General features: G+C 44.9%; 14 protein-coding genes across 14 annotated transcripts; 7 read left to right on the top strand and 7 right to left on the bottom strand.

The window, feature by feature from the left end:
• Positions 1-365: 365 nt before the first annotated feature.
• Positions 366-2,084, top strand: N7529_005404 (flavin monoamine oxidase family protein; the record flags this gene model as incomplete). Its single annotated transcript, XM_057240931.1, has 1 exon — positions 366-2,084. One exon carries the CDS (start codon positions 366-368, stop codon positions 2,082-2,084), a length of 1,719 nt encoding a protein of 572 aa, XP_057100226.1.
• A 1,222-nt stretch (positions 2,085-3,306) lies between these two features.
• N7529_005403 (Guanine-specific ribonuclease N1/T1) lies at positions 3,307-3,661 on the top strand (the record flags this gene model as incomplete). The annotated part of the gene is made up of 3 exons (XM_057240930.1): positions 3,307-3,373; positions 3,439-3,524; positions 3,593-3,661. The coding sequence occupies 3 exons, from the start codon at positions 3,307-3,309 to the stop codon at positions 3,659-3,661; spliced, it is 222 nt and encodes a 73-aa protein (XP_057100225.1).
• An 85-nt stretch (positions 3,662-3,746) lies between these two features.
• Positions 3,747-3,987, top strand: N7529_005402 (Guanine-specific ribonuclease N1/T1; the record flags this gene model as incomplete). The annotated part of the gene is given in 2 exon segments (XM_057240929.1): positions 3,747-3,760; positions 3,780-3,987. The coding sequence occupies 2 exon segments, from the start codon at positions 3,747-3,749 to the stop codon at positions 3,985-3,987; spliced, it is 222 nt and encodes a 73-aa protein (XP_057100224.1).
• A 559-nt stretch (positions 3,988-4,546) lies between these two features.
• Positions 4,547-4,818, bottom strand: N7529_005401 (uncharacterized protein; the record flags this gene model as incomplete). Its single annotated transcript, XM_057240928.1, has 2 exons — positions 4,547-4,741; positions 4,795-4,818. The coding sequence occupies 2 exons, from the start codon at positions 4,816-4,818 to the stop codon at positions 4,547-4,549; spliced, it is 219 nt and encodes a 72-aa protein (XP_057100223.1).
• Positions 4,819-4,879: 61 nt separating this feature from the next.
• N7529_005400 (Dimeric alpha-beta barrel) lies at positions 4,880-5,249 on the bottom strand (the record flags this gene model as incomplete). Its single annotated transcript, XM_057240927.1, has 2 exons — positions 4,880-5,049; positions 5,135-5,249. The coding sequence occupies 2 exons, from the start codon at positions 5,247-5,249 to the stop codon at positions 4,880-4,882; spliced, it is 285 nt and encodes a 94-aa protein (XP_057100222.1).
• A 1,118-nt stretch (positions 5,250-6,367) lies between these two features.
• N7529_005399 (uncharacterized protein) lies at positions 6,368-7,030 on the top strand (the record flags this gene model as incomplete). Its single annotated transcript, XM_057240926.1, has 1 exon — positions 6,368-7,030. The coding sequence occupies one exon, from the start codon at positions 6,368-6,370 to the stop codon at positions 7,028-7,030; it is 663 nt and encodes a 220-aa protein (XP_057100221.1).
• Positions 7,031-7,574: 544 nt separating this feature from the next.
• On the bottom strand, positions 7,575-8,622 carry N7529_005398 (uncharacterized protein; the record flags this gene model as incomplete). The annotated part of the gene is given in 3 exon segments (XM_057240925.1): positions 7,575-7,808; positions 7,819-8,307; positions 8,611-8,622. The coding sequence occupies 3 exon segments, from the start codon at positions 8,620-8,622 to the stop codon at positions 7,575-7,577; spliced, it is 735 nt and encodes a 244-aa protein (XP_057100220.1).
• Positions 8,623-8,670: 48 nt separating this feature from the next.
• Positions 8,671-10,300, bottom strand: N7529_005397 (MFS transporter; the record flags this gene model as incomplete). The annotated part of the gene is made up of 2 exons (XM_057240924.1): positions 8,671-10,006; positions 10,059-10,300. 2 exons carry the CDS (start codon positions 10,298-10,300, stop codon positions 8,671-8,673), a joined length of 1,578 nt encoding a protein of 525 aa, XP_057100219.1.
• A 1,854-nt stretch (positions 10,301-12,154) lies between these two features.
• On the bottom strand, positions 12,155-14,007 carry N7529_005396 (uncharacterized protein; the record flags this gene model as incomplete). The annotated part of the gene is given in 9 exon segments (XM_057240923.1): positions 12,155-12,574; positions 12,586-12,746; positions 12,766-12,882; positions 12,938-13,067; positions 13,127-13,225; positions 13,274-13,439; positions 13,499-13,693; positions 13,747-13,777; positions 13,836-14,007. 9 exon segments carry the CDS (start codon positions 14,005-14,007, stop codon positions 12,155-12,157), a joined length of 1,491 nt encoding a protein of 496 aa, XP_057100218.1.
• A 755-nt stretch (positions 14,008-14,762) lies between these two features.
• N7529_005395 (phytanoyl-CoA dioxygenase family protein) lies at positions 14,763-15,547 on the top strand (the record flags this gene model as incomplete). The annotated part of the gene is made up of 3 exons (XM_057240922.1): positions 14,763-14,949; positions 15,003-15,221; positions 15,288-15,547. The coding sequence occupies 3 exons, from the start codon at positions 14,763-14,765 to the stop codon at positions 15,545-15,547; spliced, it is 666 nt and encodes a 221-aa protein (XP_057100217.1).
• A 367-nt stretch (positions 15,548-15,914) lies between these two features.
• N7529_005394 (HD domain-containing protein) lies at positions 15,915-16,610 on the top strand (the record flags this gene model as incomplete). Its single annotated transcript, XM_057240921.1, has 3 exons — positions 15,915-16,053; positions 16,101-16,314; positions 16,361-16,610. The coding sequence occupies 3 exons, from the start codon at positions 15,915-15,917 to the stop codon at positions 16,608-16,610; spliced, it is 603 nt and encodes a 200-aa protein (XP_057100216.1).
• A 947-nt stretch (positions 16,611-17,557) lies between these two features.
• On the bottom strand, positions 17,558-18,357 carry N7529_005393 (HNH endonuclease family protein; the record flags this gene model as incomplete). The annotated part of the gene is made up of 4 exons (XM_057240920.1): positions 17,558-17,670; positions 17,724-17,862; positions 17,927-18,098; positions 18,161-18,357. The coding sequence occupies 4 exons, from the start codon at positions 18,355-18,357 to the stop codon at positions 17,558-17,560; spliced, it is 621 nt and encodes a 206-aa protein (XP_057100215.1).
• Positions 18,358-18,937: 580 nt separating this feature from the next.
• On the bottom strand, positions 18,938-20,266 carry N7529_005392 (NADH:flavin oxidoreductase/NADH oxidase; the record flags this gene model as incomplete). The annotated part of the gene is made up of 1 exon (XM_057240919.1): positions 18,938-20,266. The coding sequence occupies one exon, from the start codon at positions 20,264-20,266 to the stop codon at positions 18,938-18,940; it is 1,329 nt and encodes a 442-aa protein (XP_057100214.1).
• Positions 20,267-24,091: 3,825 nt separating this feature from the next.
• On the top strand, positions 24,092-25,714 carry N7529_005391 (amidohydrolase; the record flags this gene model as incomplete). Its single annotated transcript, XM_057240918.1, has 1 exon — positions 24,092-25,714. The coding sequence occupies one exon, from the start codon at positions 24,092-24,094 to the stop codon at positions 25,712-25,714; it is 1,623 nt and encodes a 540-aa protein (XP_057100213.1).
• Positions 25,715-25,747: the final 33 nt, after the last annotated feature.

Genomic DNA, 25,747 nt, shown 5'->3' with positions numbered 1-25,747 from the left:
CACCTGCTAAACTGGATCATCTGGTTAAGTGGCGAGCCGTCGCACAATTGTGGATTTAGTCACCCATCTTACACAGCATGGGTCGGTTCCTCTGCCGTGCATATGATAAATGTGGTAGAGTTACACAATATCGATAGCAGAGACATTGCCTAAAGAAAAAGAGGTTTTTTCCTTGATTTTATGTATGTACATGCATGAAGACGTAAAGGGGCACTACAAAGATGGTCCGTGCGGGAAGTATTCATTTCAAAACAATGGACAGAAGAAGACCGTCGAACTGAGATTTACATAACTGTAAAAGCCTTCGCTCCGACACTAACTTTACTTTTGTTTTAGGAAAATATTGCAAAAATCAGAATTCCAATATGCTTCGTTTCATGAGGGGAAACAGGGGTCTTTTCTCAGTTCTGGGTGTTGTCGTTATAGCTCTTTATCTGTCGCACCTTACAGAGAACGACACCTTCCCGCTGCAATTCTACGAACCAGATACCGTCCAGCCTGGTTCCTTATACAATGTTCATCTTCGTTTTCTTGATAAATCCTTCGAAGGGCCTCTACACATAGTCTATGGTGATTGCAACCTTCGGAACTCAACTGACGCTCACCATGAACTGGGGACAATTTCGGTGAAGCGAGGCGCTTATCCTGACAGGCTCTTATGGATAATTCCTCTAGATACGCCAAGTCATCGATGTCTTTCCGCTTTCTCGAACTCCCTTCATGCTGGGCGTTCTTCTCCCATCACTGTAACAACGCCAAGTGAACCGCTCGGAAATATTGCCAGGCTGATAAACGCATCGAATGCCTGGTTTGATGGGACTGAATACATTAGAGCCAAACAAAGTATAGCAGCTAGTGAAAGCTCAAAAAATGCTTCCATTGCCATTATTGGAGGCGGAATGGCCGGGTTGATGACAAGCCATCTGCTGGATTCTGTTGGTCTCCATGACTGGCATATATACGAGTCATCTCAGAGGCTGGGAGGCCGTGTACGAACGGTGTACCTCAATGATACCAAACCAGATGATTACCAGTACCAAGAGATGGGTGCGATGCGTATTCCCGTTGAAATTCAATACATTGGTACCGATGAGCCACTTCCGTTTCAAGATCATCAACTAGTAATTCGGCTGGCAGATCTACTCAACAGGGAGAACGCGCACAGAAATCCAGAATTACACATTCAGTTCATTCCTTTCAAAGTTCAAAACCCAAAGTTGAAATCGACAGTGCAAACAGAAGCGGACTCTCATTCAGATAAATACATCAGGAATGTTTCTTCCTTGATGTTCAAAGCACACAAAGAGGCTTTGAAAGACGGCAAATCTCACTGGCACTGGTCAGAAGGTGGATATTTGCGTTACGCACTTGGCTCTAAGACGAATATATCGAACTACATTGCTTCAAATGACACTAGCCCTATATGGGAGAGCCTTTATTCGAATGACTTTTTCTCCACCACGAGTTGGCAGACAATTGACAAAGGGTTTGAGTCGCTTCCTCGCGCATTCTATCCCCACGTTGTCAATAAGACAAGCTTACACTCTCGGGTTGATCGTTTGACATTCAACCAAACAAGCAATAAAATATCAGTGCACTGGATCGATGACCAGTTGCAGGACCAACATTTGTTCAAGAGGTACGACTACGTGGTAGTAGCGGCTCCATTCAGCAAAGTTCGACTTTGGGAAACTCCAGCGTACTCCCCAATTCTTCGACGTGCTATTACCGATCTACCTTTTGAGCAGTCTTGCAAGGTAGCGCTCCTTTACAAGACGCGATTCTGGGAACATACTGAGCATCCTATCTACGGAGGGTGTGAAACAACTGATATTGTTCCTGGAATTGGCGATATCTGCTATCCGTCCTATGCAATAAATGCGACAGGGCCAGGAGTTATCCTTGCCACATACAACCACGGTAATATGGCTCGATCCACAGCAGCCTTGAGCACTGAAGAGCATGTTGCCCTCGCCCAGCGCGCAATGATTAGACTTCACGGCAAGATCGCAAATGAGCAGTTTCAAGGTGATTTCTTTTCTTTAAAAATCCTCGCTCTAAATCACCCCGTCTTCTTGGTTTGACATGCTGTTTTAGGAATATACCATCGTCTATGCTGGGAAAACGATGAAAATCAGGCTGGCGCGTGGGCTTCCCCCCTTGTGGGTCAGCAGAGTCTCTTTCTTCCGTCATTCTATCGGACGGAATATAGAACAATATTCATAGGTGAGCACACCAGCTATACCCATGCATGGATATCATCGGCTCTCGACTCTGCACTTCGCGGAACCATCCAGCTTCTTCTAGATCTGGGGTTTGTCGACGAAGCCAGGCAAATAGTAAGCACTTGGGAAGCAAGATGGATTAAACTCTAGGTCGGCTCATATTATGACTTTCTTGTTTTCAAGGGCTTTTACTTCAAGAGTTAGCAAAATCGAAGTTTATGAGGAAGGTTATAGACTTTAAAGGAGTGAATTGATGTGAAAGCAGGGCCTGCATATTACTGAAACGCCAAACGCGCGCGGTCACTTGAATGGCAGTAACCGCCAACAAGAAACATCGTATTTTGCCCGAAATAATACAAAACTACTTTGTAATATGTTTTAAGATACTGTAAACTGAATATAGTTTTGTAACTATAAATAAACTTTGATAGCCTTGATAGAAGAGATACTTTAAAAAACATAGTATATTTATCAAAAGAATTGATAGCGACCACCCAGATACTTTTATTCAGGATTATTTTCATCCATTTTAGTCACACCACTGAAGCCGCTTTTAAGATTAGAACGGTTTGCGAAGTATAGGTGAGATAAAATTTGCAGGGGTATGAACGGAAAATCAGGGTATTGATGATGTCTAGAATGGTGCATCTTCAGAAATGTCAGGTTGGCGGTTGCTAAATCAGGCATGTGAGCTTTGGCGCCTTTACACCTTCGTAAGCGGCTATATATTGCCTTAGTCTGTATTTTGTATCTCTCTTTCAAATGTTTTAACTATGCTTATTTGCGCTTCTAAGCCAATTGAAGGCGATAATATCCACAGTTTAACCGCTATCATATGGCCACTGCGCCAGCCATTTTAATGTAGGAGCTCTGTCAAGAAACTCTTCACAGCCATACTGTCTTAATGATGGAACATTACCATACACAATCCTTGTTGTCTATACAAAGTGAGACTAATAATAAAAAAATGATCCACGCACCAGGCGAATGAGAAAGAGAGGAGGGTTTCAACTTCCAGCGCTTCAGCGCTACTAGTGATATATCGAGATATAAAAATGCTCTACCATCTTCATAGGAACGAATGTCTCTTTCGATAGCTTCAAGAGCTAAATCGCAAGTTCTTGCGCAAGAAAGCCATGATCTCATCGGTCTGTCAGCATTTAGATCCCTCTACCATTTCCCATTCTTTATATTTTGCCTACTTGTTATCCAGCTATTATTCTCAAAACAGAGACCAAAAATGAGGCGATGAAAGCCCAGCCTGCGGTTCGAAAGGCAAAACAAGCTGCGGCTAGACAGGTATGAAACTATCCCTATTGTTCAACAACTAGCATATTCAATTTGCTGACTATGAGTGCGATACATAGCCACATTGGTATGATTATAATACTATGTTCACTGGAGAGGAAAACAGGGTTTCCCATTCCACTGTCTAAAACCAGCTCAGGGAGGCACACGGACCAAAATAGACCACGTAAACGGGATACCCTCACAAATACTATAATGGAGACTTAGGTCCAGATGGCCAGCCATTGGTTCGTATCCGCAAAATAGCTCTATTACATCGTATCGCAAGTACCCTGTCTTGTCGACAGGGAACACCTACTACGACTTTGATAAAAAGCCACAGGCCAACCCAGGCCCTTTTCGCGCGATCACGAACCAGAATAAGATTTTCAAAGGAGTCATATCGCATGGTGGTAGGGACGGAAAAAACAACGCTGGTTCTTTTCATCGTGTGCCGGAGCATCGGATTTGGTGATCAAAAGTGGAGATAGGGCTCTGAATGTCGAGATTTGTTTCTGTCCAAGGGAATACGAGGTTACTTTGGGCTGCCTGGTTATCAAAGATCATGATTTCCGTATAAAGATAGACTGTGTTTTTCCTTTTATATTTGGCTGTTGCCCTTCTCTTTATACTAGATGGTAAAGGGTCTTTGTAATATAATGACTTGTTGGTGTGGATTGTGGTGCTTCATTGCTCCGAGTGAAGACTTCCAAGGTTTCACGTGTGATTTTTTATATATGAGGCACTATGATCTAGGGGATCACACTGGCCCGCGACATAGACTATGTTACGTTCATTCCCATCTAGGACCTTCACTTCAACCTCGGATAACACTTTCAATATTAGCTTGATCAGAAAATTTAAATACATAGTTCGATTACCGGTGATCAGGCCATTTGGACGGTATATTTATGTTTGTTGGAAGTGGTTGTTGAAGGCTTATATTTTGGTCCAATTTTGCCTTACAGAGAATTCTTCATCTTAAAGTAGTCGCTACAAATGGCATTAAAACCTCCAATCGCCAACATAGAATTTCAAACATAAGCGATTATCTTACAATCAACAAACTCTTCCCTACAGCCTATGGGTCCCACTTTCTCCAGACGCTGACCGAACCTCTCTAACAGGGTTCTCCCGCCGGCAATGGGATTACCAGTCCCAGTAGATTTCCTAAGATATATATACTCGGCCGCTTCTGCATTCCGCCAGAAATGTGGCCATAGCTTTAACTAAGCTTCCCAGCCATACACAGATTCTGTTTGGGGGGCCTACATCTTTATACGATATTAAAGTCAACGTCTCTCATTATAATAATCCTAACCATTAAGCCCTCGGGCCGTTGCACGAAGTCTTGTTATATTCGACATTTAGGCCTGATATGCTTTATTTATGGGTGCCGGAAGGTAAATCCAGAGGATTGAACGTATAGTTTCAGTAACGTCTATCCTATAATAAAATGACTTAAGAGGACACGTATACGATTCCCCTACTCTTAAGAATCGCCTAATAGAGCTAAGTGGAACCTTGGAAGGAGAGGCTATGATCTCTCTCTAGTCTAAGGTTCTCTTCCACCCTTTATGACAGGTATTAGCCGGGTCTTGGCCATTTGATGCTCGACTCACCTGTTACTAGAAGCATCATGTTCAGGCTCTGGAGTCTTACCCATCCAGACCCGTCATGTCCCGGGGCCCAAATCAGTGGCTGAAACAATCTAACCCATTCGGGATTTAGCTCCAGGTCTTTGAAAACTTAGAGCTTAGTCCAAATGAGGATTTCTTGGTCGGGGTCCGAGAGGGAATCCATCTGAAATAGAATGCGCCATGGCTTAAGATATAAGATGTAAAAAAGATCTTTGGAGTCTGAGTTAAGAATTAAATATATAAGCAGCCGCTAGTGACAAACAAGTAGAAAGTGGCGAGGTCTAGGCTAAAACGGGAAGGGAAACTAGAGACCGAAATCACCTATACCTGCACATTCTAGTGACATGTTTGGCGGAAACTAATTTCAAGGATTGCGAGTCGTGATTGGACACCTTCATCGACAGTTTCCAGACCGCTTACCAAAATAGTATCTGTAAGTAACATTATCACTCTGAGACATAACGCATTGCCATCTGGCCACGCTAAGAGGATGACTCGTCAAATACACCAACCTTGCCAATGCCGCCACAATTTTGACCACATTTCAGAGCAGTGTACTAAAAGGGAATGGGTCAGGCAAAACTAGACAGAGTGGGGTGTAATTAGTTAACTACCAACACCCTCAATAGACTCCAAGATCAATTGTGGGCCGATTAAACACAAGGTTTAGGCTAAAAGTGGACATTATTGCCACAGTGACCATGCCCGCCGATTTCGCGGAATCGGCGCATCTCGTGCCTGTTTCTGAAATTTAAGCCAGGCACAACTCAGACAACTATCTGAATTATTGTGAAATCTCACCTTAGGACCTTCTTTCTTTCAGTATAAAATAACGTTATACGGCGAACTGTCCGATGTCACCCTACCTACGTAGTTCAGCTTATAATTATAATAGTAGTGAGACACGATATAGCGCTAGGATAAATTTAATCACGTCAACAATAGAGAGGGTTCAGGTATGTCTAAGACCTTTTAGAGATAGGGCTGTCTAATTGGTTTTAATCAACGGGAATCAGTTGAACCGTGTGGATTTAGCGAGCTTACCTGCATAAATAAACCCCACAACAGTCGCGAGGTTACATGCTTCAATTTTGCATAAACGAGCATTATGGGTCAAGAATCAACATATAAAGCAGTCATCATTCACGCCAACTTACATTCGATCACACTTCTTCGTTCTCTAGCTTTGGTTAAACCCCTATCAGAATGGCAAAAATGGCAAAAGTGGCAAACTTTATGTTGCTTCCAGCGCTTTTGGCGCTTCCAGTAGCTGCCTCTCCTTTGCAAATTCAGCCTCGTTCCATCAGTCCACCCGAAGGATGTCCGATTCCAACATGGACAGTCAATAATTTCCAGTGGTACAATGGGTCCAACAGCCTGGATTGTATCCACAACCAAGCCGACATCAACGCCAAAGGATGTCTTTGCGGAAACTCATGGTGCAATCCTGATCCTGCGACCTGCAATGGTACTATGGTCAATTTGTGTTATACTGGTTTGCCTAACTATGAACCTTGGGGATATGGCCCACTCGAAACGCTAGACATCGCCTTCGAAGACGGCCTCACCTGTCATGATCAGTACATCGGGTATCGCATCCATGACATCGGAAATGGCGCGAGTAACTGTGGGTATGCTGATCGCGGTGCTGGGCGAATTGTTGCTTTCTATGGAACATCCAACTTAGAAAGTTCAACGGCACATATGGATTACACTCTCGGAGCTGGACATGCACTCAAATGCAACAATGGAAGCAGCATTACATACTCAGGGAGTACGGACTTCCAACTCAGTTGTACTCATGACGCTTTCTTCAACGCCACTTGCACGGCACCAATATTCGAGATCCCAGTCCTTAGTTACCAATGGGTTTCGTAATGAGTACGCCGGCTTTAGGGTGCTCGTGTTTGGCATATGACATAAAATTCGAAGTGGTCTCACTATGTGTGGTATAGTGATGTGAAGGAATGATGATGGAAAGGGAATATGGAGGATCGTATTTTGAGATCTCGGAGGGGAAAAGCTCTCTATCTATAACGAAGGAGGCGTGACAACATGGATAAGCAAACGCTGCTATATCCATCGAAATGTGATATAAAGATGTGCCATGAGAAACGATAGTTGATCGTGGTAAACGTCCATTCTCAGAAAGGATGTGTAGACCAGGCAATCAGACCACCAGGCAATCAGACAATCAGTCAAGTTCAGCCTTTGGCCTGTCAATGATTATTGTACCTTGATTGGAGATAAATTAAGTGCCGCGCTACCATTTTTTTTGATTGATCGCCTGATCAGACCTTTAATCCGTTCTTGGTATTGGCTCTACCTTTGCAGCTCCATGTTCGAAGGTCATGCAAGACGTGCATTTTGTACATATTCTCCCATTGCGAGACTTATCGCTTGAAGAATTTGAGTTCAATGATCATAAGTATAGTGTATGACCCAGCAGCAAACGCAAACCCAGCTCGAAGCCAGTAGAAGTCAATGCCGCGTTCTCAGCGATCAGGCCAACCCATCTTGGTTGGCTCATTTCACTCACCATGCCGCCAATTCCACAACAGAATGTAAGTAAAGCAGCAATCCCAGGTGAAAGCTTTTCTCGGTTGTCGTGGTCCTCTGGTCGATAACTAGAGAAATTTCCCCTAAAGACAACGTGCTCGATTAACGCCAATTCCCTCATAGTTGACAAGCCGATATCCAATGAAGCGCATGAAGTTCCCGTGAGAAATCTCAAGGCTGCTATATCCGGGAATTGCGATTGCGATATAGGCTATTGAAGCGACCATCGTCCATAGAAATTGAGAAACGTGCCGTATCCATCGCCCCATGACCATCAATGTAAAGGATACCCAATAAATTCTCGGACAGTCATTAGCAACTATAGACAGCGCAAGGATCACAACACAGAATTTTCCAAATCCTCCTATATGAAGAAAAAATACTGCACCAAGAAGGACCCCAACTCCAGCCTCATTGTAGCCTCCTTTGGAGGCATTGATCCCCTTATTGATACCAGTGCTAGTTATTATAGCAGCGCCCAACAGTTCAGTGAAAAGCAATGTTTGAAGCCAGGTGGCAAGGATGATTTTTCCCCGAGGGCGGTTGCTAGACTGATAAACTGTATTGCCCGCCACAAAACTCGTGTATGCGGTGTGCTACAGCAAGACCTGGAGTTTCCAAAGATCTCTGATTGAAACGTTGAAGCGTTGACTTGAGGATGACGTTTGGAGTGAATACAAAGTTATCCTAGAGTGCCGATCAAACCTCGTAGCTTGCTTCAGGATTTTCTGCTCATTCCAACTATTAAACGATGTATACTGCATCATTAAAGCAGAGAATTTCTATAGCATGGCGCAAGCGTCTGAATTCGTGTTATGAATTAAATTGAAACCCAGTTTCCATTAGTGGGTCTTGAATAACAAGTTCAAGGTATATCGCTCGTTGGGCACTGCACATACAAATTGGCGCATTTCACAGGTAAATACAAGAAGTTGGGTTAATTGAAACTCATAGCTTGCTTAGTGAGGGGTGTCCTCATTTTGATCAAAGTGTTCCCTTGCCCATGGACTTCGTAGGCGAATGGCCTTGCCCTTGTAGAAGAAAATAAAAGGGATTGGCACGAGGAGAATGGAGATGAATCCCAGAAGACTAGAAGCCCATTCATAGTCAAGCTTCTCATACATTTGGGTGGCGAACAATGGAAACCCAGCTCCGACGACATTGCGCACAAGAATGACACCTGCTAACGCCGAAGCCGAGTAGGTCTGATAGCTATCGACAACGTAATTCAAAATGCTCAGAATCACAATGTAGATACCAGCGCCGAAGAAAGATGATGCGATTATTGGCACAACCCAATGAACCGATCGGTAACTTGTCCACCCAAACCAGAACAAACTAATCGGAATAAGCATCGCTCCTCCACGAGCCATCCACATGCGGGCTTCGGGGACACCTTTGCCACCATTTTCGGCAACGCGGCGCAGATAGTACCGTTCCTGAAGGGGGTAGAAACAGAATGCGATCAGAGGACCAATTGCCATTCCGAGAAATGCGAGTCCCTGTTGGCCGCCATTGAATGGGTGTCCTTTGGGTTCACCGAAGACAAGAGGGATTGCCTCGTTGAAAAGATAAACCAGACCGTAGAGGAAGCCGTTGTATATTGCCGAGAACAATGTGATAGGCTCGGAAAAAAGGAAGCGGAAGGGACGAGTGAGTGTGATGGAAAATAGTTCGTGCAATCCCTTCCTGCTGCTTGCGTGCATATCGGTGGTAGATTCAGCGGACTGGAGATTCTCTTTCTTCATTTGCTTGCGAGCGCGCTTGGTCTTGTTTTGAAGAACAGTCGTGTGGCGAGTCTCGGGGATGGTGGTGACCAACACAACCCAAACACCACCAGTCATAGCCATGAGAACCCAGAAAATCCACCTCCAACCGAGATTCAACCCGATATATCCAGTTATCACCAACGCCATAGGTGGACCAAATGTACTGCTCAGTCCGTAGATGGCCATGGGGCCTCCACTTTCGTTTCGCTCCCACAAGTCGCTGATGCTACCACCGGTGTTTGTGAGCGGCGCACCTCCGGCACAGCCAGCAATGAACCGGCACACTAGAATTGTACCAATGTTCGGGGCTAACGCGAGAGGAAGTTGAAAAATGAACAAACAAAACCACGAGACGACATAAACCGGTTGGCGTCCAAAGTATTCTGACAGCGGGGCGAGAAGGACAGGACCGATGGCATACCCCAGAACATATAGTGACAAGGCCAATGTCGTAATCTCAGCTGAGACGCCGAACTCATCTTGAATTCCAGTTGCTCCCGACGAGATACCTCCTGCACACCATGTTCTGAATTCCTTTTGTTAGTTCGAGCCTGACCCAAAGGTAGTGAACGACATACGTAAAAACATTCAACATGCTCACAACAATTGTGATATACCACTTGCGCCATTTAGGCCAGTTGCGGGGGTTATCAGGGTCATTGAGGCCGTATGTGATGAGAATTGGTAGGGCGTCGTTGGGTTTGCTCCGTGCTTTCGCTAATGCTTGTTCTTCTGACAAAAGCAATGTTGAATTCTCACGAGAGTCTGAGATCTTCTCCACGTCCGGGAGTTCATCAGAACGTTCTCTCCCCGATGACATAGTGTGATGGGAGGGAGGAAAGAAAAAGGTGGGAGAGAGAAAAAATCAGGCTAGAATTCTTAGTCAAGGGGCGGATCAAGGGCAGTATTTTAGAAGAGGGGACACAATGTGGGGTGCGCGACCTCAATACCCTGAATCCTATGGAGTAATTTTCTCTCCATACTCATGATACGCTGTACCCCGACCACCGAGGGCTTTGCCACACTCGGCAAGCGGTTAAGTGGTTCGGCGTGCCGAAAAGAAGCATCATTGGCAAATGCTTGGCTGAACATGGCTCCACTTGGCGCTTCAGGACTATCTTATACCCCCTCGGTGTATAGATTTGTAATAGTGGAGAAGTCATCATTTTTGTGTGTCAATTCACCTTGTTTTTACAATTCAACTTATTTTTTGATATTCCTTGGATATCGGCAGGGGGCACGTAAAAGGGTGTCTCCTGAGCTGGTTATGTTATGAATACCATAGTTACAACATCTCATGTACTAACCATTAGTATCTCAATGAAACTAGTAAAGTGAAATTGAAAACCCAGACAATACACACTAAGTTTCTAGCAAAGATTTACCCAGGTAGCCATCGAATTTTCCCTACAATCTGTTCACGGTAATTTAACGCACAATTTGTCGACGATTGGATAGTATGAATACACTTCATCACAACTATCATTGTACATACGATATTATTGTGGACAAAAAGCTCATTTTAATATCACCTCCATCATATGCGTAATCCTACATCATTTTCAATAATCCCCGGCTAAATCGGTCCCTATAGGTAAAACGGTTCGCCAAAACCATTTCCCCCAAGCTATGTGGGTCACTCTCGCCTCCGCATGTCGGGGTTGAGAAACTACTGTGAATGACGTCATATGATCTTCGCCATGCCTGGGGTTTACGCCGGATTTTCACCAGCTCACTTGCACATGCCACATGGCTGTTTTTCTTCTCATCTATTCTTGGCCTTTGAATCTCTCCTTTGCCCATGAGAATTGGCCGGTCGGCCTGTGGTTGCTTTTGTCAAATTCACTTTTGGAATTTCGGCCACGTAGAGCGTACAACTCAGCGTGACCATCATAGAGCATGTACTACAACACCAATCAGACAAATCGGGCTCCGGATAGCTAATCACTTACAACTTTTCTGCTTAGTTCCTATGTAATCTGTATTTGATTCTAGAAGACATCAGCTTTTGAGCATAGGTCTCGCCGCAAATTATACTAATACACCCACGATCACACCATGTGCTATTTCAGCAATCTTTGTGTAGAAAATATGCAGGCAGTTCACGACACTGCGATGATCTTCCAATGATAGACCGAGTCCACGTGAAAGAGACGTTGCAGCTACCAGATTGCAGGTGCAATATTACAGATAATATTCATAGATTAGCCCCAAATTAAATGACGCGTCGTATTCAGCGATCGCTCTTCTTCAGCATCAAAGTATCGATGTGGCGAGCCATAAAAATAATCCATTAACGTGTCACTCTTTGCCTTCGAGCTCAGAAGGATTACAAGAAGTTAAGAATATCACAGGTCTTTTCGTTTAAATGTTGATCCTTGAAATTTATCGTCACCCAACTAAATACATGTAGCTTTTAACAACAAGATATCTACAATACTATGGCACATCTCTTTATGTCTTCATGGAAATGTAGCTCCAGTACACCTTCAGAGTCTCTCATCCCCTAGAGTATCTTTTGGATAGTTTTTTCACCTGTTCTGTTTAACCTTGGTCGCAGTTCAAAGGCTAATCGTCGATCTATGTGCCACTTTTTGGTTTTTCCAATCACATTGGCATTTGCTACATTTTCTAGGCTATTTAGGTTTATTATTTTATGTGTTTGCCCCGACAATCAATTTGAAGGGCGCGGGTTGATCACCAAAGCCTCCCCATACAAACTCACGTTGTAACCATTCTCCTCCAAATATGCTTTGAATCTGGCATCTTCTGTCTCGAGTTCCCTAGACATATCGGGAATCAGAAACCATGCAACCAACCCGCCTACAACTGTGAATGCCGCACCAATCAGGAAGACTGCCTGCTGTCCCTTAGCAGTAGAGTCGAAAGAGTTCTGGATTGGAGTGAAGACCTCTGTCCCAATCGATGCGCCAGCTTTCCCAACAGCGGCTGCAAACCCAAGAAAGTGGCCACGCAAAGGTGTTGGAAACGACTCTGAAGCACAGAGGAAAGTTGACACTCCCGGACCCATCTCTCCAAGCGCTTGGAAAATCCCATACATGACGATAAAGAGTGGAAAGACACTTTGTATAGACTGGAGTGCACCCCCCAAAAATAAAGCCCCAGAGAGCCCAAAGCATAAATCCTAGGGTCATTGTCTGTTTGCGACCGATGCGGTCCATCAGAATACCACCAAGTAAGCATCCTGGAAGATAGAAGCAGTTGATAACGGTCTTTAAAGTCCTCTGTCAGCTCTAATGCTCGAACTATAAGTAGTATATCTACTTACTCCGTATCCAATATTCTGAACAGTGGTATTGTTGGGGTTCAGCTGCTCGATTATGGTTGACGAGAATAGGCCAAATGGATATGTTACAAAGTCATAGCAAAACCATGCCAGGGCTTTGGAATTCTTAGCCAAAATATTTGCATTAGGGGGCTAAGCAAGTCAACTTACAAGTCCCAATCATAGGTTTCCAGTAGCGGCGAAACACTAACCAGTATGGATACTTCGACTTGATAGCATGTTTTTGGTATTGAGTAGAGTTTATCATCTGAACGCGGAAGAAGCAGATAGAAAGGGGCAACTGTCTTTTGTGTCAGATTTGTTTGGCTGCAATAAATCGAAGAAAAATAGACTTGCCACAATACCCAACCCAAATGTAACCCGCCAGACCCCTTCAGAATTATGTTGGTGATAACAAGCAAGTACAATGAGAGCAACCAAACCAGCAGCAACAAATCCCTATCTTACCGTTAGCAGGATCCTGGTGGACGTATTGATATCACTCACCAGGTCCACTGCAAAGTCGGTGGTCACGGCAACTAGAAATCCACGGCGCTTTCGGAGCTCGACTGTCTCGTCGGCAGCCTCGGTGGCACTAGTCGCGCAGACTGGATATTCTCCTCCGGCACCAAATCCAGCAATGCCTCTTGCGATAATCATCATCCAGAACATCCTTTACTAGTGTTAGTGATGCGTTCTTGTAGAAAACCTTGTATCTCTATAGAAACATACCCTAGTTGTGATTTTCCATGAGAGGCGGTTGCCAAAGCCACTCCAAGGATGAGGAATGCTGTGGCAGCAATGACACCAGTCCGACGACCGATACGATCAATCAAAATACCGAAGAAAAGCATACCAAAGATCTCGCCAATGAGATAAGAATTTGACAGGCGTGACTTGATTGTAGAAGACATTCCGTCCATGTAACTAGATTTATGAGTAAGATTGTCCAAGTTTTTCCAGAAGTAAAGATTACTCACAGCACCGAAAATAAAGGTTCCATATAGCCAACTAGCAATGGGTTAGCCCTGGGGAGAGACCAAACTTGAAAGACACATATCAGACGCACTAATTTGAGCGTTATATCCATCACTGAATAAAGCTAGTCCTGAGATCACCACATTAAGGATACCTGAGCGTTTCTTCTCGGGTTCTCGCTGCTCAATATCCCACCCGGGTTGCGAGACTTGTTCCTTGGGGTCCTCCATTTTCATACTGGGGTCACTAGGAGAGGCATCCATATTGAAATAAGACTGAGGGAAGATGCTGAGCTTGGTGGAAATCGACAAAGGTCTATATAAAGTACTTTAGATTAGCTCTATTGATGGTATACATAAAGAGAAGACCAATAGAAGCGAGATACTGACGCACGCAAAACTCGGGGGGAAGTGCGAGATCAATAACGTCGTATTCTTGAACTATGCCTCTAGGTACGTAGCACTTAAGCAGGGGTCTGAGCTCCTTCTACCATGCATTGTTCAATATACAATATAACATAGTTCCACTATCTTCCAAAGTATCATGGTTCTATTTGACACATTCAAAGCTAATGTCTTTCATTGACCCACATAGTCTATTTTAGTGGATCCGCCTTTTTCATCACCAAGCCTATCGGAGCTTATCGCTCACCCATGTGCTTCATTGAGCATCTTACATAGAACATTGATCTATAGTTTATCAACTTGAAGGGTCAATCTCGGTGCGAAGGGCGATAAATTCGAGTTTTCTTTACAGAACGCATCTGTCCGACCTATAAATCTGCGCCGCAGAGCCCCATAAGGCCTACAGGTGACTTCTCTTTTGTGCTTCTACTCGACATGATCATTGGTTGAAAATGGAAAATTTTCATTATTCTTTGTCTGCTGAGCAGCTTCAAAGTTTTCATGACCGTGGATACCTCTTAATTCGTGGATTTTTCACCTCTCAGGAATCGAGGCTGATTCAACAATGGGCCCGAGAAATTCATTCCCTTCCATGCGCACCGGGCGTACCTTGGATGCCATATGAAGAGGTCAATGCCGAAGGCAAGCGGGTGTTGTGTCGTACGGAGAACTTTGCCAACTCGCATTCCGGGTTTAATAGTTTTCTCCGCGGGCAGCGTGCAACAAGTCTTCTCCAACAACTTGCGGGAGAGGAGATGGTTCTTTTCAAAGAAAAGATTAACTACAAATTAGCAGGTAGTGGTAAGTAATATCACAGTTCGCGGCCATTGCACGGGTGCTAATATATCTGATAGGTGGTTTCGATCCTCATATCGATGCCAATGCCTATACCCATGTTAAAAACATTAAGCATTTGACAATTCTTGCGGCAGTCGATGAAATGAACGCAGCCAATGGAGGTCTAGAGGTGGTTGATGGAAGTCACCGGATGAATATCCCTCTTGGCAACGATCGATGCATTACATCAGATTGGGTCGACAGCAATGTATGGACACCAGCTGAGCTTCAGTCAGGTATGCAAATATCAAAAAAAAAAAAAGTTTTTGAACCTTCACCGCGTGCGTGCTAATGAAAACAAGGCGATATCTTGGTTTTTGGCTCGTATCTAGCCCATCGGAGCGGCGCCAATCTCAGCGCGAAGGACCGGCGCGCCATCTACGCAACCTACAATTGTGCAGCTGAAGGTAATCTGCACGACCAGTACTACTCTGATCGTGAGAAACTTTGGCCTGCAACACACATGCGGAAAATGGGAGAGTCCTATGAAGAAGGCCGCATGCGATATGGTTTTGGGTCCCCTATGTTAACTGTGGACTCCAAATTTATCCCAGCTTCCTGATTATTCCATGTATAAGATGCATTGAATGGTCATTATCGAAGGAAGATTCAATGATGAGAATTTTGAGTAATTGTAGCAATATTAGTCAGAAAATTTACTTACACATTTCCTTTAATTAAGCAAGATGGTTAGAGTGGGTCGCCGGCATGATGGCCGACAATCAAAGTCTTTGTGCATGGAACCCACTAAATGATATCGGAAATATGTGCGTCGTTAGAAAAGTCACCAGTGAGCCTAAGATATAAAGGAGGTGACTTTCTATATATAAATCCTTCCTTCCATCTCTAGGTCTTCCCTTCCTCCTTCCATCCACCTGAACAAAGTTTACATCTCTTCCCTCAACTTTCCGTTTTTCATTCATGACACTATGAACCAACATTCGGCTCAAGAAAAAGCAAAAGCCTTAATCAGCGCTCTTGAAGAGTATGGTCAAGGTGACTACATTGGAGAGTCGATCAGCCAGCTAGAGCACTGTTTGCAGGCAGCCCATCAGGCCCAAAAAGCGGGTTAGTATTGTTTATCTAACATATTCTCACAGCTCACACTCATCTAGGCGCTCGTGATGAGCTGGTAATTGCCGCTTTGTTGCACGATATTGGTCAAATCATTCCTCTCGAGTCCACCAAAGAGGCACGTATGACACTTCGCCAAAGTACGGAGAATGTCGGCCGTGTTGGTCACGAGGCTATCGGGGCATCCTACCTCGAATCTCTTGGGTTCAGCGAGGTTGTCTGTCGCTTAGTGGATAGTCATGTTGCAGCCAAGCGGTATGTCACCAATTCTGTCCGTAGTAGGCCGAGACTGATTTCTTAGGTACCTTACGGCGATCAATCGTGATTATTACGAATCCCTCTCATCTGCTTCGCAAAAGTCGCTAGCATTTCAAGGAGGGCCCTTCCAAGGTGTAGATCTCGAGGTATTCCAGCAGGATCCCCTTCGAGATGAGATGGTGTCGCTCCGACTATGGGATGATGCCGCTAAAATAGAGGGAATTGAGACCTCCACGCCCCGTGCTTGGGCCTATATGAACATAATCATTGCACATTTACTCCACAAGGCTTGAAGGTGACACAATGTATTGAAAGGGGGTATCTAATCTACATGAAATTTTGCTTTCCAGCTTTAAGTACGCCCGTTACTGTACGACAAGATGGTCAAATTATTGAAGTCGTCTTAACCCCAGGAAAAAGTACATACCTAGGTACAACTTTAACATCCAATATCATTTTGTTAATTTGATATATAACATATTCTATACATGGAAAAATTGGCCATCAACAATGCTAATGTCTAGCGCAAGTCTCACAACTGGAACTAGATGCTTTCAATTTAAGCTTTGGTTTGATCAGCAACTCGGCCGATTCAAATTGTATTGACAAATTAGGTCGAAAACATCGAAAGAAATGCAATGAGATGTGTCCGATGTGAACCAACCCTTGATCTGAATTGGCCGCCAGGCAATGAAACTGCTGGTTTTGAAAACGACTCAAATATATGTTCTCGTTGAGGGGTTTCCTTTAGACAGCAAATCTAATGAGCTGCATCTATCCTGAAATACATTCTGCCTGGAAGATTTGGTAACACTTTTAATGTGCTTATTCATGAATTACGTATAAATTTTGTATCAATCGATCATTCCTGTGCAAGCATTTTCATCCAACCTTTGAAGTGTCTTCATAATGCACTTCAAATCATCAAATTCTAGCATTCTTGTACTGCAATAATTAGACTCCATATAAATTATCACAGATTATATAGATACCATATGACCTTGTAACTCAATCGGACCACTGCTATAATTGAAGAACCCTCTAATCCAATGATAAACCATCTGGTAACAATCTTGAATATCATTATCCAGTCCACCTCCTGATCTATCTTGCTGTGCGGCATCCTACCAAACAAATCTGGTTTATGACTGGGATAAGCTTAATAATATTTTCCATGCGATTTAGACATTTATCAGTATAATATGTGACTAGTTATATTTCTTCATTCATGTCAAGAAGTTCAACAAGTGTCCAGCATCTGAACAAGAGCGGCCTTTTCGGTTGAAGTCACTGTAAGTTTATAGACTGATTTGACTTTCACCCACATTTTGGCATAAGTGCAGTAGTAAGAAGCTGTGACAGTGTGAGCAAAGACCGAATCAATATTATCCAGTATTGAAACATACTCAACGGGGGCTTCCAATCTTCTGGGCCTTTGTCTCCCTTCGCGGAATTCACGCTATCAGTGACAGCGAGTAGCTGAGGATTAGTTAAATCGTTGGCGAAGGCACGACGAGCATCCGTGGTCCAGCTGGCTGCACCCGACTGTGAAGATAAACATGCATTAAAAAAGGCAAATTTTCCACAGTTTGTAAAGAATATAGCTCACCTTCCAAGCATTGGATAATGGAACCAGGTGATCGATATCGACATCACTTGCAGCTGTCCATGTGGCCCCATCATATGGAGAATACCATGATCCACTAGTAGCTGCACAACTGGAGCTTTGCACCACATTCGTTCCATCCCGGGCGAGGATCACTTCCCGTGTGTTGCAAGTACTACCCACAAGATTCTTAGTTATGGGAGCCGTCTCAGAGCTTTTTTAGTAAAATTTACTCACCCACTTTGAGTGATCCAGTGTGGAAACAGCGCGCGGCTATATCCATCCTGCGATCCCTGTGCAGCAACAGTTAACCCCGCCAGCTCACTTATGGCGGTAGATGCGGAGGGAATTCCAGGTGGTGAAGGGACAGGCAGCGCCCCGGCTAGAAGGGGCTGGCAGACGGCTAAAACCCATGCCACATGAGAAATGCCCATCCTGGCAGTTCTAAAAGAAACCAAATGGTAAAAAAGAAGAAAGGGGGAGAAACGACCGACTGGGCTTGTCAGTCAGATCAGAACGTGTAAGATAACAGACGCCTTTCGAAAAAAATGCTACCTAGGTAGGTCATATGATATTCTGAGTCCAAAAAACAAGCAGTCCCGGATGATGTTTTTTATATCTCAGGTATATCTTCTTGGCCCTATTTCATCCCCTCAGGTAAACTGTGTTGATTATCCATAGTTAGCTCCAAATGCACTGTAACATCGGCTCCCGAGTCTTGGCCCGGTGCTTGGCGTTGCACGTTGAGGAATTACTGGCTGAATAGTGGATAGCGCGTGAGCGTGTGGCTAAGTAAAGATAAACTACTCGCCCTTGATTCAGCAATCCTAAGCCCTCCGGACGCGGGAATGTTTTAGGGCATAATGCCGAAACATGAATGAATGTGTGGTGGAGATTGATTCTTCAATGAGGGGAATGATCGTCGAGAACAATCCCCCTTCGTTAGGTTTCGGAAGAGAAGTCCATCTTTGTTTTGAAAAGTCAATTTTCTATAATATTTAGTGTGTCTATATTTCAAAGCAACCCTCTAGCAAATTGAAAGGGCACCGATATCTTGACGCCCAGTTTCTTAGCGGCATTGAGCACCCATTCTGGTTCACGGAGGAACTGCCGAGCCATTAGCACGGCATCAGCCTTCGGCTCTTGGCCAGACAACATAGCTTCGTTCGCATGTGCCTCCTCTGCGCCTTGGACAATATCACGAGCGGATTCTGCCTCAGTGATAAATCCGACAGCACCAACAAGCGTTTTTTGACCGTCAGCATGGATCTTAGATCGGATTTGGCCAGCAAGGTCGATTTGATAGTTTGTATGGGGTTCGATACGTTGATCCTTGTGATTTCCGCCTGAACTCACATCCAAAAAGTCGATACCCAAATCAGGAAGCCTTTTGGCCAGTTCAATTGAAGAGTCCAAGTCCCAGCTTCCAGTTTGTGCTGCGACATTTTGTTTTTCGAGCCACTCCGTGGCACTGATCCGAAGGAGCAACGGCATTCCAGTGGGAATCACATCACGAATCGCAGCAGCCACTTCAGAAACGATACGGATTCGATTCTCAAAGTTGCCACCATATTTGTCGGTGCGTTGATTGGTAACGGGACTCAGGAATTGATGAATTAGGTATCCATGGGCACCATGAATTTCAATCACATCTACTCCTGCTTTAACGGAGAGCTCTGCGCTTCGCGCAAAGGCCCGAACAATTTCTTCGACTTCGTCAGTTGTAAGCTCCCGTGGGGCCCAGAATTGATCGTCAGAGGCCCAGATGTGTTCCTCCCCACCGGAAGGGCCAACGACGTTGGATGGCCAACCACCAACACTCTCGTCGGCTTTGACGCTGCGCTTGTTCCGCTGAGATGCAAGCCAAGGAGATACAGTGCTCGCTTTCCGACCTGCGTGGGCTAGTTGAATGGCGATCTTAGCACCTTGGCTGTGTGCGAAATTCACCACACGGCGAAGTCCTTTGAATTGCTCCGATTCAGTTCCTTCTTGCCAAAGACCAGCATCATTGGGCGAAATTCGACCGTTTGGCTGAACTGCCACGGCTTCAGTGATGACTAGACCGACGCCTTTGGTGGCCAGGTGACCGAGGTGTGCAATGTGATAATCTGTAAAAGCACCTACGGCAGGAGAGGTGGGATCTGACTCCGCCGAATACATGCACATAGGTGCCACAATCACACGATTCTTGAGCGTCACGTTTCGAATTTGCAACGGACGGAAGAGTGTCGGGGTATCGGGGGATTCTGGATTGGCGGCTGCTCCGGCATTGTTTGCGGGAGTAAAATAGGGTATCCCCTCGGCCTTGTTCATGGACGGAGAACTGAACGAGATAGACCCCATCGTTATCGCGTTTCGTTTTTCTAAAACAAAAGATTAGAGAATTGGCACTTTCTTGATCGACGAGGTGGAATATGGATTCCCATGCTATATATATTTGCATTAATAATCCCCTTGCTTACAAATTGTAAAAACGCGACGGAGAATATGCGATAGTTACTCGGAAACAATGCCGAGCACCGAACGCCGATTTCGGGACTTTCGAATGAGGGAAATGGTCTTGCTACTACGGATCGACACAAATCAAAAAATATCATTCAACGATCATGAGAAATTGGCGTGCGTCAGTTTTAAATAAAGAGAAAAAAAAAACCTTCGATTTTCGCCGCGGTTTTTCGGAACATCGAGTACTTTGGTTGGGCGCCGCTAAAGGGCGATTTCGAAAGCTGAGAATGACTGCCAAAACAAACGGAGTATCTCTAATAGTCGTTTCATGGTTCCATTGTTGGTGGCTGTCCAAAAGGCCAAAATTTGAGCCAAAAGACACTCGCGCTCCGACGGCTCCACAAGGTGGGTTCCGAGAACATAGAATGGCCAGCAGTAATATTCAGCAAAATAGTCCAGAGTAGGTTGTAAACTTTTTACGGCACTCATGCCTTGTTTGAGTAATTTATCCATGACCGGGTCAACTGTTTTCTGCTGTCGGTTTAACATGCGCTGTAGAAGAATCTGACATCCTATCAAGTACAAACGGGGCCCAATAACGGCAGTATAGTTCGTTTCTATTGCTCGGTGCCATAATGCATGAGCGCCCTGCTTGCAATTAGGCTCGCCGAGTTGAATGTTCTCGGGTTTGTGAGAAAGAGCCGTTGCTGTCCATCTATCCCACCATGCTAACTCTTTCTCCAAGTTGATGCAAACTTCTGTACTGGGTCTGTCGTGTGAACGATTCTGATAAATACGATAAATCGTAAAACTTAATCGAAACAGTTCAGGCGCGACTCCCAAAACTGGAGAATCTGGATGAGTTGGCAATAGTATATGGAAGTACTGGCCAAGCTGATTCTCTGCCAATGAAAACGCAGAGTCGATATCAGGTGAATATGCTTCATGGCATTGAAATGGAAGACTTGTTGCAACATGAAAGATGAATGCCTCGTGAACAAGGCGGTACATCATGCGTTCTATCTCTGACGCATTGGATCTGGCCTTCCAATTGCGAGAGCCAAGGTGGATCAATTGGGCTGCACCTGTCAGATGGACTGTCACACTTGCAGGGCCCCATGGTTTAGACCTCTGTGTTCTTGTTAGCGATGTTGTTGCTCTTGAAAGGTTCGCTCAGGCTAGGCCTACCTCGTAGATACAAAGCATAAGCACAGTATGAATTGTTACCAGCCAGTTGGTCGTTAATCCTTGTTGGTTCAAATTATTACGTAGTGCAGCCACCGCCTGGGTGTAATGGAAACGAGCTAGGCTTTGGAAGTGTGTACTTTTTGCAGGGATCTCAGCGCCACAACACGCAAGCAGCGCGTGCATGCAAGCCGGTACTTTGATTGCCATTGCCAACGACTCCTGACTGAACAGATCGATCACGCGACAATCTGCTGCAGGGCGGATAAGCTGCGGTAGGAATTTTGACCGCAGGAATTCAAACAGAGGAGCACTCCCTGAAGTGAGAGCTGACGAATGACCAAAGTTGACGAAATAGCGTTGTTCCAGAGCCAGACTTGCAATGGTGCCAGGTGGCACAAATTGCAACCGCTGACATGAACTTGTGGGTATTTCTCGGCATGCGTACTCCTGGCTTCGGGCTACTACAGTACCGAGTTTGGGGCAAGATTTAGCAATACCCTCCGAGGGTATGGAAGAGCATTGCAAGTCCTCTTGCTCGGGTCCATAAGTCTGAAGACTACCGAAGTCATGATTGGCGTGCGTCCGAGAATTGTGGTTGGATTGCCAAACACAGTCTGTGCCCTGCTTTGCGCAGTTGAGACAGGTCGAGAAGGTTTCGTCACATTTCTTCTTTCGCTTACGGCCTCAATGATTGTTAGTATAGATCCTCAGATAATAAGGACTCCCAATATAATGCCCAACAAATAAGGCGCCATAATTAGGAGGATTTTCACTCGATAAAAAGTCAGAAGGGAGACATACAGGTCAAACAACCGGTCTTTGTCCGTAAGTAAGCTGGTCTGCGACGAGCTTTCCTGTACGACTTGCACGGTAGCGGAGACGAGATGGGGGTCCCGGGTATATGGTGGTGTGCTCGCATTTCCTAAAATTCCGCCATGCTACCCCAATCAGGCTTGTATGACCCGCGCTCGCGATAAGATTTGAGATTCCTGATGTTCATCCAAGATTCATTTCGCAGAATATGATACGTCGAAACAAGTGGGATAAGCCAGTTGAATTTTTATGGCGTATTTTTGAGGCTAGAAACAAAAACAGGGGTCAAAAAGAAGAAAAGCAAGTCGAGCAGGAGAGCAGACTTGAAAGATGTTTCGGTGCCAGGTCAGCTGAATTTCTGCCTTAGAATTTAGGCAGCAAATTAAATGATCACCCGTTTAGGAAGGTACATCCTATCTGCATATGTATGCACAAAATACCTAAAAGTCCTGCTTTCTATGAATATTTTTGGCTCTCTCTTTTTCAAATCTCAATTTCCATCATTGGAATATTATAGTTTTGTTGGCTAGCTATCATGAACGTTAATATGGACCTTCCCATCCACCGTTTCCACGTTGGCAGCCTTTACAAATGCCTGGAGCCCTAGAACATCCTGGTCAAAAGTAGTTGACCCATTTTCGCCGCTCCTTTGATTGAGGAACAAGTCTTTGCCTGAGTGGATACAAACAAGCAGAAAATTCTCCCAAAATTTTAGCGGCCACACATTTATCGAGATCAACAATTCAAAAATGACCGCAGCCATCTAGGCCTGTATGATCCTGGACCTTTAGGAGGCACATAGTCCCGTTGAAATCTGGTATCTGCCAAAAGCACAAAATTCCACGTTTTTTCTGTGAAGTCGTTATTGCTCTCTGGGGTCGAAAGGACCAACTTATTTAATAGACGACAATTATTCTATGTAATATTTTGATTTCCCTCTTGTGTCTCACATAAAGGCAAATAACTATGTGAGCATATCTGTCTTAAGTGTCATTCAATATCCAAGCCTATTGTTACACACCAACCTTTGAACGATAAATCTTACACTTCTTAATGCAATCACAGCGGCTTAGTGTTCATGCAAATATCTATGCATCTAGACATATGTAAAGGCACACAAAGTCAATTGAAACGATCACATCTCATTCCGTACATTTTAAACCATTATCTATCTTATAGGTAATTTCAAAAAGCCTCATTAGTGACCCTTACAATAAGTACATACCTAAGATAAATTTGTCCTCTATCTCTGAATCAGGGTTTAGATTCTCCCATCCTTAAATAGTTAAAGAGAAGATAGTAAATACGTGGAATAAGACTATTGATTCGTAAGAGTTGAAGGGAAAAACAATAGGTATTTTGAGTTGCAACTGTGGTAATTTGTACATTATGTATGTATGTATATGTACACTATATCTCACTTTTCATTTGGATCGATCTGCAGCATAGTAAGCTCCAACAAAACATTGAAAAAATGTCAGACGAAGTTTTGCGTTATACAAAATCACCCTTCGTCGTAACGTGACACCTTTTTCGATTGCCTGCAATATCCATCAATCTAACCAATAGTGTCATTTTGCGCCGTCTTATTTCCGTCTCTACTTTCCTCTTCTCACCTCACTCTACTCTTTCGCTTCCAGATTACACCAGTGTTACAACAACCATAACACAAAGCCCGCCCAGGTGTTTTCTTTGTCCTTGCTGCTCTTGCGTCGATTCAATATGACTACCACAGTCTTTGTTAATGGCCGCATCTTCTGTCCTGACTTGGGGGATCCTTTCGTCTCTGCCCTGGTGATCAAGGGCGACAGAATCGTGTACACCGGCTCAGAAAATGATCCCACAGTAGTCCAAGCTAGAACAGAAGGGCCAACTGTGGATTTGATAAATCGTGTCGTTCTCCCCGGCTTTATTGACGGCCATGTGCACATCCTGAACTTCGGTTTGTCGCTACAAAAGCTTGATCTGCTCCCATGCAAATCACTTTCCGATATTCGGAAGATGATCACTGCTTATGCGGCTACATACCCATCCGAACCCCGCATCCTGTGCCGAGGATGGATGCAATCAGTCACGGATGGAAAGGCTCTCGCCACAGCTTTAGATGATCTAGACCCACGGCCTATATACATCGAAGCATTGGATCTTCATTCCACTTGGTGCAACAATGCGGCTCTCGCAGAGCTGGAGGTTCACTCAATGTCAGATCCTCCTGGGGGTAAGATTCATCGCTGTGAAGATGGCACCGCATCTGGCTTGCTCGATGAAGCAGCCCAGCTCAACATCGTTTGGCCTTTTCTCAATAGCGTGACATCTTCAGAGAAGAGGACAAGAGCGATCGAGGCTGCCTTTACCGCACACAGGTCTGCTGGGTATACTGGTCTTGTTGATATGGCTATGAGCGAGGAGGACTGGGATGTGCTGAATATCTACCGCAAAGAGTGTGGTGGGCTCCCACTGCACATTTCTGCACACTGGCTAGTGCGTTACTCGAAGGATAATACAGAAATCGACTGCCAAATCGACCGCGCAATCGCGCTCCATCAAACTTTCAACCGCACCGCATCCCCAGAATTTTGCATCAACGGCATCAAGCTACTTTGCGACGGGACAGTTGATGGCTGCACAGCTGCATTACACCAGCCTTATGGCGATCTTTCCACTCTTGTTGATCCGATATGGCCCGTCGAGCCTTTTGCAGCAGCCATACACCGTGCGGCTAAGGCTGGCTTACAGTGTGCAATTCATGCTATTGGGGACCGAGCAGTTCAACAGACCATCGATTGTTTATCCCAGGTTCCAAATCTTCCCAGCTGCCGTCATCGTATCGAGCATCTAGAACTCACAACGCCCGAAGATGCAAAAAGACTTGGTCATCTGGGGATAGTCGCCTCAGTTCAGCCGGTTCATTTAGATCCTGCGACATTCGGGGGATGGCCAGAGATGCTCGGCTCACAGCGATGCAAACGAGCCTTCGCGTATCGAGAGTTCGTGGATGGCGGTGCCACCTTGGCTTTCGGGACAGATGCTCCCACGGCGGACCACCTCGCATTGCCAAATCTGTATATAGCTACAACTCGCCGTTCAGCGCTCGATCCCTCAATTAACGACACCATCAACCCAGAACACGCGGTCTCTCTTGCTACTGCAGTTGCGGCGGCTACTACTGGGGCTGCTTATGCGTCTTTCGCCGATGACTGGACAGGAAGCCTACGTCCAGGCCTCAACGCCGATTTTGTGGTCGTAGACATGGAATGGGCCGCAGAAGCACTTCTCAAGGCTCGAGTATGTGAAACTTGGTACAGGGGAAAGCGGACTTATAACGCAAACACGGGTAATTATTGATCGTGGCCTATGTATTTCGGTATGCTTTTAGAG

The sequence above is a fragment of the Penicillium soppii genome (assembly GCF_028829465.1).
Source record: "Penicillium soppii strain IBT 18220 chromosome Unknown utg000004l, whole genome shotgun sequence".
NCBI classification, from domain to species: domain Eukaryota; kingdom Fungi; phylum Ascomycota; class Eurotiomycetes; order Eurotiales; family Aspergillaceae; genus Penicillium; species Penicillium soppii.
This window is presented reverse-complemented; position numbering and strand designations above follow the sequence as displayed.